We start from the raw sequence: 12,939 nt of genomic DNA, 5'->3' as shown, positions 1-12,939 counted from the left end.
ATCGCACTTTTTTTTTTTTTTTTTTTGCAATTTCACCGCACTCAGGGCTCAAAGCATAACACGAAGATGCATGACACCACAAAACCAGAGAAACGGCGGTACATCCTGTACATTGAAACCTCGCACACACATATGTATAAACACGTTCACACCTGTCAGGGAGCACTACACACACATACAAACCACACACAGACCCCAGGGCGGATACACACCTGTAAATAATCACTGCACACATGGTCTAGGGTCCCTTTTAGGCTTTTGTAGTGAGTGGGGACGTGAACCATCTGGATTCAGTTCTTTCTCTATTTGGCGATCTATAACAGCAACACATAAATAATGCTGCCTGTATTGTCAGATGATATGTTCTAACCCGCTAGGGTAGTTATTATTACTACTTATTTTTAATGCAACATTAATGGGTTTTATGGTAGCATCCATGGGATTTGGGGTAAGGAAAAGGAATTATATGCAACCCACGTTGTACAGAGGTCAGATGTTTCCTGTAATTCTTGACCAGGTTTGCACACACTGCAGCAGGGATTTTGGCCCCCTCCTCCATACAGATCTTCTCCAGATCTTTCAGGTTTCGGGGCTGACACTGGGTAACATTGAGTTTCAGCTCCCTCCAAAGATTTTCTATTGTGTTCAGGTCTGGTGAATGGCTAGGCCACTCCAGGACCTTGAAATGCTTCTTACGGAGCCACTCCTTAGTTGCCCTGGCTGTGTGTTTCGGGTCATTGTCATGCTGGAAGACCCAGCCACGACCCATCTTCAATGCTCTTACTGAGGGAAGGAGGTTGTTGGCCAAAATCTTGCGATACATGACCCCATTCATCCTCCCTTCAATACGGTGAAGTCGTCTTGTCCCTTTTTCAGAAAAGCACCAAAGTATGACTGTCCCCCACCATGCTTCATGGTAGGGACGGTGTTCTTGGAGTTGTACTCATCCTTCTTCTTCCTCCAAACTCTGCAAGTGGAGCTGATACCAAAAGTTCTATTTTGTTCTCCTCTGACCATATGACTTCTTCCCATGCCTCCTCTGGATCATCCAGATGGTTACTGGTGAACTTCAAACGGGTCTGGCCATGTGCTGTGTGAGCAGGGGAACCTTCTGTGCCCTGCAGGATTTTAATCCATAACTTTGTAGTGTGTTACTAACAGTAATGTTTGAGATGTTGTGGTGTCCGCTCTCTTCAGGTCATTGACCAGGTCCTCTCGTGTAGTTTTGGGCTAATTCCTGACCTTTCTCAGTCTTCCTTACCCAACAAGGTGAGATCTTGCATGGAGACTGAGGAAGGACGATAGTCATCTTGTGTTTCTTCCATTTTCTAATAATTGCCCAAATAGTTGTTGCCGTTTTCCCAAGCTGCTTGCCGGTAGTCCTGAAGCACATTCGAGCCTTGTGCAGGTCTGTGTGTTTGTCCCTGATTTCCTTAGCTCTTTGGTCTTGGCCGTGGTGGAGAGGTTGGAGTGTGATTGTGCGTGGACAGGTGTCTTTTATACAGGTAACAAGTTCAGTCAGGTGCAATTAATACAGGTAATGAATTAATTTTTAGATTGTGTCTCTCACAGTTGAAGTGAACCTACGATACAAATTACAGACCTCTCCATTCTGAGCCTGATCGGACACACTTGCTAGTCTCCCTCCGCACCTCCTGATCCTGTCATACATGACACAGTGTAAGCCGCACATGTGCAGTAACCCCCTCTGTGTCCCCCCGCCAGGCGGTGTTTACAGATCTGGAGATTTTAGCGGCGTTGTTTGCAGCTGCCATTCATGACGTCGACCACCCTGGAGTTTCCAATCAGTTTCTTATTAATACAAGTAAGTGGATTCAGCAGATAAAGAGCTTATGTCCTGTGTGTGAATGAAAATAAAAATCCGCAGCACAAATGGCTCCGGGGCGCTCGCACAACGCCGAACATCTGTCCTGTTATACCGGGGCAGCGTCCGCGCTCCGCCGTATGTGTAATAGCAGGAGTTGTAGGATTAGAGAAATGAGTGCAGTGCGGTATCACGCACCATATGGAGCATGCAGGCTGCGATGTGCTGCTGCACCGCCACTGCGCAGAGAGTACCGAGGAACCTCGGCCATAGACGGTGCACCATGGGGTGGTACAGAAAGGGTTACCTGACTGAGCATTCCAGGGGAAGAATTAACCCCTTCATTAGGTCATGGTATGAACTGATGAATGGGTTAACCCTGCTTTGAAATGTATAGTCTGATGAGTGGCCCATTGAAGAGAATTAATTTTGCCCCAAAATCTGTTGTCCATTGTACGGCCTCATGGCGTGTGTTCATCTTACCCCAAAATACATTATCAGTTGTATGGCCATAATGAATAATTAATTCTACCCCAAAATGCGTAATTAATTGTATGGCCTTACCGAAGGGAGAGGGGATGAATCCTACCCCTAAAAAGCATAGTCCGTTGTATGACCGGATAACAGGAGGGATTAGTATGATCCTAAAATGTGTAGCCCATTGTAGGGTCTAATTAAGGGGAGTAAATGCTATTCCATCATATGACTTTACCCCGAAATGCGCCATCCATTTTAACACTGTACATAGGGGGCTATTACCATCCAGATATGTGTAATCCGTTGTGTAGCCTAATGAAGGGGAATCGGGTGAATCCTACCCCTATAAAGCGTAGTCCACTATATGGCCCGATAACGGGGGTTAGTCTGACCGTGCAAAGCATAACCCGCTCCATGGTTAATCTTACCCCAAAATGCGTTGTCTATTGTACGCCTGACGACGGGGGTGGGGGGTGGTTACCCTATTTGAAGATTTGTAATCCGTTGATTGGCCTGACGAAGGGGACTAAACCAATATCGAAACACACAATCTCTTAACTGGCCTTCTGCAGGAGGGAGGGGAGGTTATTCCTGCCATGAAATGAGTGGGAAAATTTAGGTGACCTGAAGAAGGGTTTATTGAATGGCCTGATAGAGAAATCCTCTAACCCCGGAATACATAGTCGTTACCATTTCATGTGCTGTTTGAGACTTTGATAATGGGCAGATATTACTGTGGAAAGATCAATAGTCTCCGATCACAGGAAGCCTGATCAGCAGTCAAAGTCATTGGACACAAGGGAAATTTGGGCACTCATGAAGAGAGAAGGAAGATCCGGCACTGGAGACTTAATAAAATCCACGATAAGTTTTATTCACATAATTTCATGATAAAACCATAAAGGGGAAAACAGACCCCCCACGCCTGACGCGTTTCGAACCTTACACCAGGTTCTTCCTCAGAGACATGTGAGCACAAATTTCCCTTTCCCCTTCCTAATTTTCGAAATTTGGGCACTGCCTTTGCCAGAAGTGTCGTAGGTCCCATAATAAATCTTCGCCTATCCCTATACCTTACAGAAAACTTTGTGTGATGACTTGTGGGTCCCTTCGGAGTCCCACGCTTTGAACGTTCCTCTTTTTCTGACACTTAGATTCAGAGCTGGCGTTGATGTACAATGACGAGTCCGTGCTGGAGAATCATCATCTGGCCGTGGGATTTAAGCTCCTTCAGGAAGAAAACTGTGACGTTTTCCAGAACTTGACGAAACGTCAACGTCAGATGATGAGGAAGATGGTGATTGACATGGTAATAAACCTTCACATGTTTGTGGTGCTGCTGACTTCATACATAGCACTGGGGTCTGTGGGTCACTATAAAGCCAGAAGAAAAAAATAGCACGACAATATAGAAGCAAGTGGTTATTATAGTCACCCGCCCTCACTCCTGTCCTCTCTAGTTTCTGGATTATTGGTGGGACCGGATGGTTGAGATGCGAGTGGCTTCTTTGCAGCAACACTTTGTTTTCTCCCTATTGCTTCCCTTGTTCTATTCTGTGACGTGTGTGAGATTTTCTTTTGTCTTAACTCCCCAGGTCCTTGCTACAGATATGTCCAAACACATGAGCTTGTTAGCGGACCTGAAAACAATGGTGGAGACGAAAAAGGTGACCAGTTCTGGTGTCTTACTGCTGGATAACTACACAGATCGGATACAGGCGAGTACCAGTCCTGAGATAATGGGTGGGTTGTAGGTCTTATGCATTTTACTTGACACTCAGTGATGGAAGGATGAACATCCCATGCAAGCAGTCAACCATGACAGCACCAGGAGGCACCACGATAGCTGCCACCACTGGTTCTTAGCCTGCAGATATTACTCTAAATAGATTTGTCCTTTACTTCTTTCCTTGTTGCAGGTTCTCCGCAACATGGTGCATTGTGCTGACCTCAGCAACCCGACCAAACCACTCGAGCTGTATCGTCAGTGGACGGACCGCATCTTGGAGGAGTTTTTCAGACAAGGAGACAAAGAGCGAGAGAGAGGCATGGAGATCAGCCCCATGTGTGACAAGCACACGGCCTCTGTGGAAAAATCACAGGTGAGCAGATGGGATGGAAGGGTTAATGGGTACATGGATGGATGGCGGGGTAGGTGGATGGAGGGTTGGATGCATGTGACGGTAGTTGGGTGGATGGAGGGGTAGGGGAGGGTTGGATGCATGTGACGGTAGTTGGATGGGTGGATGGAGGGGTACATGGTTGGATGGATGGATGGCTGGATGGAGAGGGAGGTGGATCGATGAAGGTATTATTGGATGGAAGGAGGGGTATGAGGATGAATGAGTGAGTGGAAGGGCCGATGGATGGGAGGGTGAGTAGATGAAAGGAGAGGTAGGTTTATGGATGGTTATGCAATAGATGAGTGAATAGCTAGATGCAGTATGAGAACTACATAGCTATAAGATGGATAGATATGCTATAGATCGATAATTATGCTATGGATGGACAGATGGATAGATACGTGATATTTTTGGTATATCTATAGGATTACTCATATGCCACCATTTTACCATTGTGAAGTGTAAGTACAATTTGTAGGGGCTGGTCACACTTTGTGTACCTCCCCACCATATACAGTGCCTTGCGAAAGTATTCGGTCCCCTGGAACTTTTCAACCTTTTCCCCACATATCATGCTTCAAACATAAAGATACCAAATGTAAATTTTTGGTGAAGAATCAACAACAAGTGGGACACAATTGTGAAGTTGAAAGAAATTTATTGGTTATTTTAAATTTTTTTGGAAATTCAAAAACTGAAAAGTGGGACGTGCAATATTATTCGGACCCTTTACTTTCAGTGCAGCAAACTCACTCCAGAAGTTCATTGTGGATCTCTGAATGATCCAGTGTTGTCCTAAATGACTAATGATGATAAATATAATCCACCTGTGTGTAGTCAAGTCTCCGTATAAATGCACCTGCTCTGTGATAGTCTCCGGGTTCTGTTTGAAGCACAGAGAGCATCATAAAGACCAAGGAACACTACAGGCAGGTCTGTGATACTGTTGTGGAGAAGTTTAAAGCCGGATTTCAATACAAAATGATTTCCAAAACTTTAAACATCCCAAGGAGCACTGGGCAAACAATCATATTGAAATGGAAGGAGTATCATACCACTGCAAATCTACCAAGACCCGGCCATCCCTCTAAACTTTCATCTCAAACAAGGAGAAGACGGATCAGAGATGCAGCCAAGAGGCCCATGATCACTCTGGATGAACTGCAGAGATCTACAGCTGAGGTGGGACAGTCTGTCCATAGGACAACAATCAGTCGTACACTGCACAAATCTGGCCTTTATAGAAGAGTGGCAAGAAGAAAGCCATTTCTCACAGATATCCATAAAAACTGTTGTTTAAAGTTTGCAACAAGCCACCTGGGAGACACACCAAACATGTGGAAGAAGGTGCTCTGGTCAGATGAAACCAAAACCGAAGTTTTTGGCAGCAATGCCAAACAATATGTTTGGTGTAAAGGCAACACAGCTCATCACCCTGAACACACCATCCCCACTGTCAAACATGGTGGTGGCAGCATCATGGTTTGGGCCTGCTTTTCTTCAGCAGGGACAGGGAAGATAGTTAAAATTGATGGGAAGATGGATGGAGCCAAATACAGGACCATTCTTGAAGAAAACCTGTTGGAGTCTGCAAAAGACCTGAGACTGGGACAGAGATTTGTCTTACAACAAAACACTGATCCCAAACATAAAGCAAAATCTGCAATGGAATGGTTCACAAATAAACGTATCCAGGTGTTAGAATGGCCAAGTCAAAGTCCAGACCTGAATCCAATCGAGAATCTGTGGAAAGAGCTGAAAACTGCTGTTCACAAACGATCTCCATCAACCCTCACTGAGCTCGAGCTGTTTGCCAAGGAAAATGGGCAAGAATTTCAGTCTCTCGATGTACAAAACTGATAGAGACATACCCCAAGTGACTTGCAGCTGTAATCGCAGAAAAAGGTGGCGCAACTAAGTATTAAGTTAAAGGGGCCAAATAATATTGCATGCCCCACTTGTCAGTTTTTGAATTTCCACAAAAATTTAAAATAACCAATAAATTTCGATCAACTTCACAATTGTGTTCTACTTGTTGATTCTTCACCAAAAATTTACATTTGGTATCTTTATGTTTGAAGTATGATATGTGGGAAAAGGTTGAAAAGTTCCAGGGGGTCGAATACTTTCGCAAGGCACTGTATGTTACTGCTATAGAGAAAACAACATAATGGCTGCATGAAAGCCGGGTGATGACTTCTGTAACTGGCGTGGCCTCTATTTCTTCATCACCTGGTTCATGCACTTAGATTGTAGGAAACCAATTTTATAACTCTCAAAAGACAAGAGATTAGTAACCTGTGTCTCTCCTGCTCACAATCCTCATCAACATATAGCAGCCTAGAGCTGAGCTCCTAATTCCAGTACAGCTGGGAAGTCACCCATTACATTCTGCCATCAGCTTCCAGTCATCACATGAGGCCATATCACAATGCCAGCAGAACATTCACAGGGTGTTTTGGCCTGAGATGTAACATCCTAGATGGGCATCATGATGTCATCTGTCATCACGTCTCCATACTCAGATCCAAGTACGTGTGCTGAGTCACAACGCGAGAGCCAGACATTCGTGTCCATTGCCAAGTCACAGCTGGGGCTCTAACCCCGGGACTATACAGCACGTGATACATTGCATTGGCATGGAACTAATGTGATCACTCACTGGATCAAAGCTGAGATGTCAGCTACGAGAACCTTCCAAAATGATGCCATTCACTGCTGTTTAGATGTTGGAGAGACTGAGGTTTTTATCTTCCATCGCAACTTTTTGTGAGTTTTAGTCAGGTTTTCTATTATGGTATTCGAAACCAGGCCAACACATATTTGGTATTTGACAGGATTGTCATCAATGAGCAGATTTGTCTGCTGCTTGTGGTTGGACACTTTAGATAATGAAGATGTTAACATTGATCTGAGATTTATTGGAACATGGAAACCCCTCGTTTTCCCACCAAAAATGGTTTTATTAGGTCATGTAGAACTATGTAGAAGGATGGCACACCACAACCATGGTCTTTGCTGCCAAAAGGACATGTTTCAATAGAGGAATGAGTTGGTGGCCAGATTTGATGAAGCTTGTCTCCTGAAGGGATATAACCCATCCAATCCAAGTCAAGGAGAGTCAAGGTATCCACGAGACACATTACAGTGTTGATGGATGCTGACAGAATTAACTGAATCCCACAACATGTCTATGGCACATGAGGGTAACCTCTGATTGACTATTTGCTTGAAGTGAGGGTAATGGCGTTGGAATTGTTGAGGTTTTATTTGGCCCTATCTTCGGTCAAAAGAGGTTGCCACCAGAGTCGAGGTGATCAGCTCAATTGAAACTCAAGGTATTTTGAGAAGTTGGCCAATCGCTCAATGGTTATGGATAATAAGACAAACTTTTTTACGGTAGATGGAGCTAATGATCTAAGAGAACATTTATCGTTCATGATTCACATTTCTCAGTTGGGGAGGAAAGGCTCTTCATATTGGGCAGACCCATATCCTGATAAGGCCTTAATCATTTGAAGGAGAAGTTTTATGGTTGGCTACTTCAGATTTGGCAGTGATTGCAAATATAATGGATCTCTTTTCATTTTTAGGTTGGCTTCATTGATTATATTGTCCACCCTCTGTGGGAAACATGGGCGGATCTCGTACACCCGGATGCTCAGGATATTCTTGACACATTGGAGGACAATAGGGATTGGTACCAGGGCATGATCCCCCAGAGTCCATCTCCACCACCAGACGACCAGGATAAAGATGAGGAATCCTGCATCGATAAGTTCCAGTTTGAGCTAACGTTGGAGGAGGAAGCGGAAGAATCTGACAAGGACAGAAATAACGGCATCGAGGAAGAAGAGGGTCCTCTCCAAACACTGGACATCTTGGAGCACCATCCAGAAATCGAGGAGGACACGACAACACAAGAAGAAGCAGTAGAACAGACTGATGACTCCTCGGAAAACAAGTCTCCGGTGGAGTCCTGAACCTTATTGACACTTGATAACTCTAAAGACGTAACTTAAAAACACAAAAAAACTGTTTTACACAGAGATCAAAAATGTGGTTTATTTCCAATTTCATATTTATTTATTTATTTTCTTTTTTTTTTTTTTTTCCTTTTTGGTTGTATTTTTGTTTTGTATTCTCAAGGGGAACAAACACAATTACTGTAGATTCAGATACTTTGCACAGAATAGGAGTTTGTTGCCATAAGAAAGTTACAACACGCTCTACAAAGAAAAGAAAAAAAAAAAGAAAAAAACTGTAACTTATTTTTATTTTTAATACTTTTATTTCTTTTTTTAAAAAAACAAATTATTCTTTTTTTTTTTTTTTTTTTGAACGGATGCAACAAGGAAAAAAAAAGTTTTAATTTCTATATATTTGCGCATGCAGCGATAAGCCATTTTTTTTTTCCAGGGAAAAAAAAAAAAAGAACAAAAACCCATTGAAAAGTAAACCGAAAAAAAAAAAAGTATGTAATTTTCCTTTAATTTCATACTGTGGAACGTTGTCATTTATTTTTAGTCTACTTTTTTTTTTTGCTTTTTTAAGACTACAAAAGAAAATCCTACTCACTCGGCCAAGCTGGGGTCACTCCTGTGGATTATAATGGTTTTTTTTTATATATATTTTTTTATTTGCAGGGGTGAAGTAGGAATCGCAAGGACTGTGGAAGGGGTGTGCCTTTTATGTATGTGTAGATTTGTGTCTTTAGTTGTGTGGCAAGATGGCGCTCCCACGGCAAAGGCTTCTGAGTAATTGTCAAACAGGAGCAAAGCTACAAGATTTTATGGGCCCGAGGGGTGCAAGGTGGAAGGAGAAGATCTGTCGCCCTCTGTTTGGTAGCCATACGGTAACTGAATGTGGAATCCTTTAGCCTCCAACAGACACTTTTTTTTTTTTTTTGTTTTGTTTTTTGTTGTTTTTTTTTGGTATAAAAAGAAAAGAAAAAAAATATGTAAAAAAAAAAAAATGAAAAAAATAGTAATATTTTATTTAAATCTATCCTCTTTACTCTCGTAACATAGATATATCTATATATAAATATAATATATATTTTCTAAATGCTTATAATTTATCGATCGCCTTCTCTCATGAGATCCATGTCGACGCCATAGATTTTATAGGAGGTTGCAGCGTGAGCAGAAAATGGGAAAAAAAATAAATAAAAGGACTAATAGACAGGGAACAGAATGATTGTCAATGTAAAAGCCTCTTGCAGCTTGGCTGAAAGTCTTCCTCGAGCGTACTTTTTTGTTAATTTTGCACGTACCGGCAATACACTCACAGCAAACTAAGCTTTTTGTTTTGGAGACGGCAAGCTGCAAAAGTGTCTGTGGCATAGAACCTTGTTGACTTTCCACCAGCAGTTTTATCGCTTTCTTTTTACCTTTCTTTTTTATATGTTGTATTTCGTGGTTTATTTTCTTTTTTTTATATTTATTTTTGTTGCCAAAATTCTTGCCAATCTGTAAGCTGCGTCTATGAAAGAATAATTTTCAAAAATTTGTTTTTGTCGTTCCTAATCTTTACTACCACGGGGGTAATATCGCTAGAAATCATTTCGTAGGATGTCGGAATGTTCCTTTGCCGGGATAGGGGCGGAGTCAATAAATTCAAAACTCTGCTGACTTTCTGTTAACTCTCAGGGTGCAAACCCTCGTGTCTATCTGCTGCCAACTGGTGGGTTAGTTGCGTAGAGAAATATGGAGCGCCCTCAGCATTGATGAGCAGATACAGGTTGAACTGGGAGACCCGAGTAGTAGACTTGTACGAAAAAATCAACCGCACTCACATGAAGGATTCCAGTTTGATGCTGGTTTATTGAACACAGTAGTTCACCATTGAGCTGGGTAAGGGGATAGAAAAGTGATAGAGTATCACAGCTGGAGCACGTACCGTGCTGATATCCTACTCCTCCACACTCCAGGATGCAGAGCCAAATTTGACCTACGACGGGTCGAACAGTCAATCTTCCACCACAACTTGTCACTTTTCTGGCCTCTTACCCAGCACTATGGTGAACTACTGTGTTCAATAAACCAGCATCAAACTGAAATCCATTGTGTGAGTGCGGTTGATTTTTTACAAGTCTACTACTCGTGTTTCTACAAGTCTGCTGCTGGGTTAGTGTCTGCCCTTACGTCTTGCCTTGCCTTTCGGGAGATGTAGCATAGGGTATCAGATAAGGCCGTTCACTTTTAACCCTTTTCTATAGTGTTTCGTGCTCGGCAGACATTCCGTCGTAAATTTTGGGCTCCGTCCTTGCCTGATCTTCAACCTTAAACTGATAGAAATAAAATGGTTGTCGAGAAACTGGACAATAGGTCTAGGGCCAGACCTCCTTGGAAGTCCTATAAGAACACAGTCTTGGCTGTGACCAACAATTGCCCCCACTACATCTCTTTACAGATTCCAAGTCTGATCCCCCATAATGGTCATTCCGACGTCTGTAAAGCTGGCAATACTCCAATTTTTCTCCACTTTGGAACCATATTTTACTTTAACCCAATGCCCATCGGGCTTCCTTGAACATTAACCGGTTCTTATGTGTATGGGGGGGACCACCGACAGACAATGTAGGAAGAGATAAGGATTCAATATGTCCAGTTTCGGACTGCTGACCCTTTATTCTCTCGGAGATACCCGACGGCGGCTCTCATAGAGAACACAGGAGTGCTCGGCCAAGCGAGTTCTCCTGTCTATGGAGAGATGGGCGAGATTGTTGCGGGCCAAACAATGGGCCCGAACCACCGCTCGACCAATAGAATAGCCATCTGAAGCGTATCATGGGGCTTTGGATTGGAGACCTGATTTGACCCTTTCCCAAGCTGACGTGGGGAATAGACATTTTCCTAAATAAGTCAAGCTGACCCCCATCTTCGATTGCATATTCTCTTCTTGAGACGCAGCTTGCAGACCGCAATATATATATATTTTCTTTATCACTCCATCTGCCTTAAGCCAAAATTAATTTGCCATAATCCTATGAAACATTCATAATGTGGTTTTTTTTTTTTGGTTTTTTTTTATATATAATGTGAAAGGACTGTCCGGGGGTGAGGAGGGGAGTAGGGGGGTTTAAAAAAATAAATAAATTAGAAAAAGTATCTTTTTTTTTTCTAGTTACCATATGGCAAATTACTATGTGTTTATTCTTTTACTTTCTTTGTGGCTTGCATCCTTCCAAAGTATATAATTACCAAGCATTGTACATAGAGACAGAGCCTATCGCGGACACTCAGCCTGCCCCGAGTGTTGGGTAATGTGGTCGTACGAGTGCGGAAATGATAACTTTTGTGAATGTTGTTATTCTGAGAGTAGACAGATTTCTGGGTCACCTGGCATCTACAGAATGGGTACCAAGCATTTACAATGACTTATCTCTTGACCGGGCACAGATGGTGATATGATGTAGAGCCACCGAGCTTTACACCCTTAAGATCTTTTTGGAAAATGGCTGAGTTTTTTTTATATTTTTCCACTTTTTGGAATAATTGTGCTTAAGAGGAAAGATATTAAAGAGAACTTGTCACCAGGTCAAATCCCGTTTACTTTTGAGACTTTTCCTCCCGCTGGCTTCATCATTCTCTGACCATGTCAAAGTGCAAACCATGCGGTTGGGAAAACATCACGTCACATATGTGATCCCCCGAAGGAGCAGCATGGCACATTTTGTTGCCTCACTAACCTAGTTGGCATTTACCACAATGTAATTTTTTCTTTTTTTTTACTTTTTATTTATTCGCTTTTTAGGTTTGCAGTAATTCTGCGACATTTAAAATCTTATCCAAAGGTGCCAGTTTTGCTTTAAAAAAAAAAAAAAAAAGACGCAATTTGTGATAAAGTGATATATTAAAGTGTATATTAATTTCCGGAACATGTAATAGAACTTCTCACCACTAGAAGCAGTCTTCTAATGCCCCCCTTGTGGAGGGAAATAAATATTGGAATTTGGCATAAAATCGTCACCAAGGAATGTCAGACCACTAATTTTAAGTTAATCGGACATTAGATTAATGCTGCCCGAGCCATCGGGCACTGGCTGCGTTATTGCAGCCGTGTATGTTTTACTCTGAAACGCAACGCCGGTTTACAGAAAATAAATACTTGGAAAAGTTGACCAGGAACTATACATCTCGATTGACTAGACAGAGGCAAGTCCAGGACGGTTTCTATCTGCCCCACTCCTATAGACAGGTCTCTCCCTGCCCCGCTCCTATAGACAGGTCTCTCCCTGCCCCGCTCCTTTTTACAGGTCTTTCTCTATACACTCAGACAGAGAGACCGGTCAGTCTAGGGGAGTGGAGTGGACAGAAGCCACAAGGAGTTCAGCCTTGGACTAACTATCTGAGATACATGGTCTCCTGCCGGGATGAGTTCAACATACACGGCTACAATAACACAGCCATTGTTGAATTCATGTTGCCTGTGGTTCGGGCAGCATGAATCTACTGTTGGGTTCCCTTTAACAATGCACTTAAGAAGCCAGGTTTGTGGATACAAGGCCAC

At 42.7% G+C, this 12,939-nt stretch overlaps 1 protein-coding gene across 4 annotated transcripts in view; it reads left to right on the top strand.

Moving 5' to 3' along the window:
* Window positions 1–10,472, top strand: part of PDE4A (phosphodiesterase 4A) — a 369,944-nt gene extending 359,472 nt beyond the window's left edge. For all 4 annotated transcript variants that reach the window (XM_073587575.1, XM_073587577.1, XM_073587579.1 and 1 more), the window contains 5 exons: window positions 1,726–1,825; window positions 3,457–3,611; window positions 3,898–4,020; window positions 4,222–4,404; window positions 8,019–10,472. In XM_073587575.1, coding sequence (XP_073443676.1) covers window positions 1,726–1,825; window positions 3,457–3,611; window positions 3,898–4,020; window positions 4,222–4,404; window positions 8,019–8,408 — 951 coding nt within the window. In that variant the 3' untranslated portion in view covers window positions 8,409–10,472. The remainder of the gene's footprint in view (window positions 1–1,725; window positions 1,826–3,456; window positions 3,612–3,897; window positions 4,021–4,221; window positions 4,405–8,018) is intronic.
* The last annotated feature ends 2,467 nt before the right edge of the window (window positions 10,473–12,939 follow it).

Source organism: Dendrobates tinctorius, unplaced genomic scaffold (assembly GCF_039654945.1).
Source record: "Dendrobates tinctorius isolate UK_male_01 unplaced genomic scaffold, ASM3965494v1 ptg000099l, whole genome shotgun sequence".
Classification (NCBI taxonomy): domain Eukaryota; kingdom Metazoa; phylum Chordata; class Amphibia; order Anura; family Dendrobatidae; genus Dendrobates; species Dendrobates tinctorius.
This window is presented reverse-complemented; position numbering and strand designations above follow the sequence as displayed.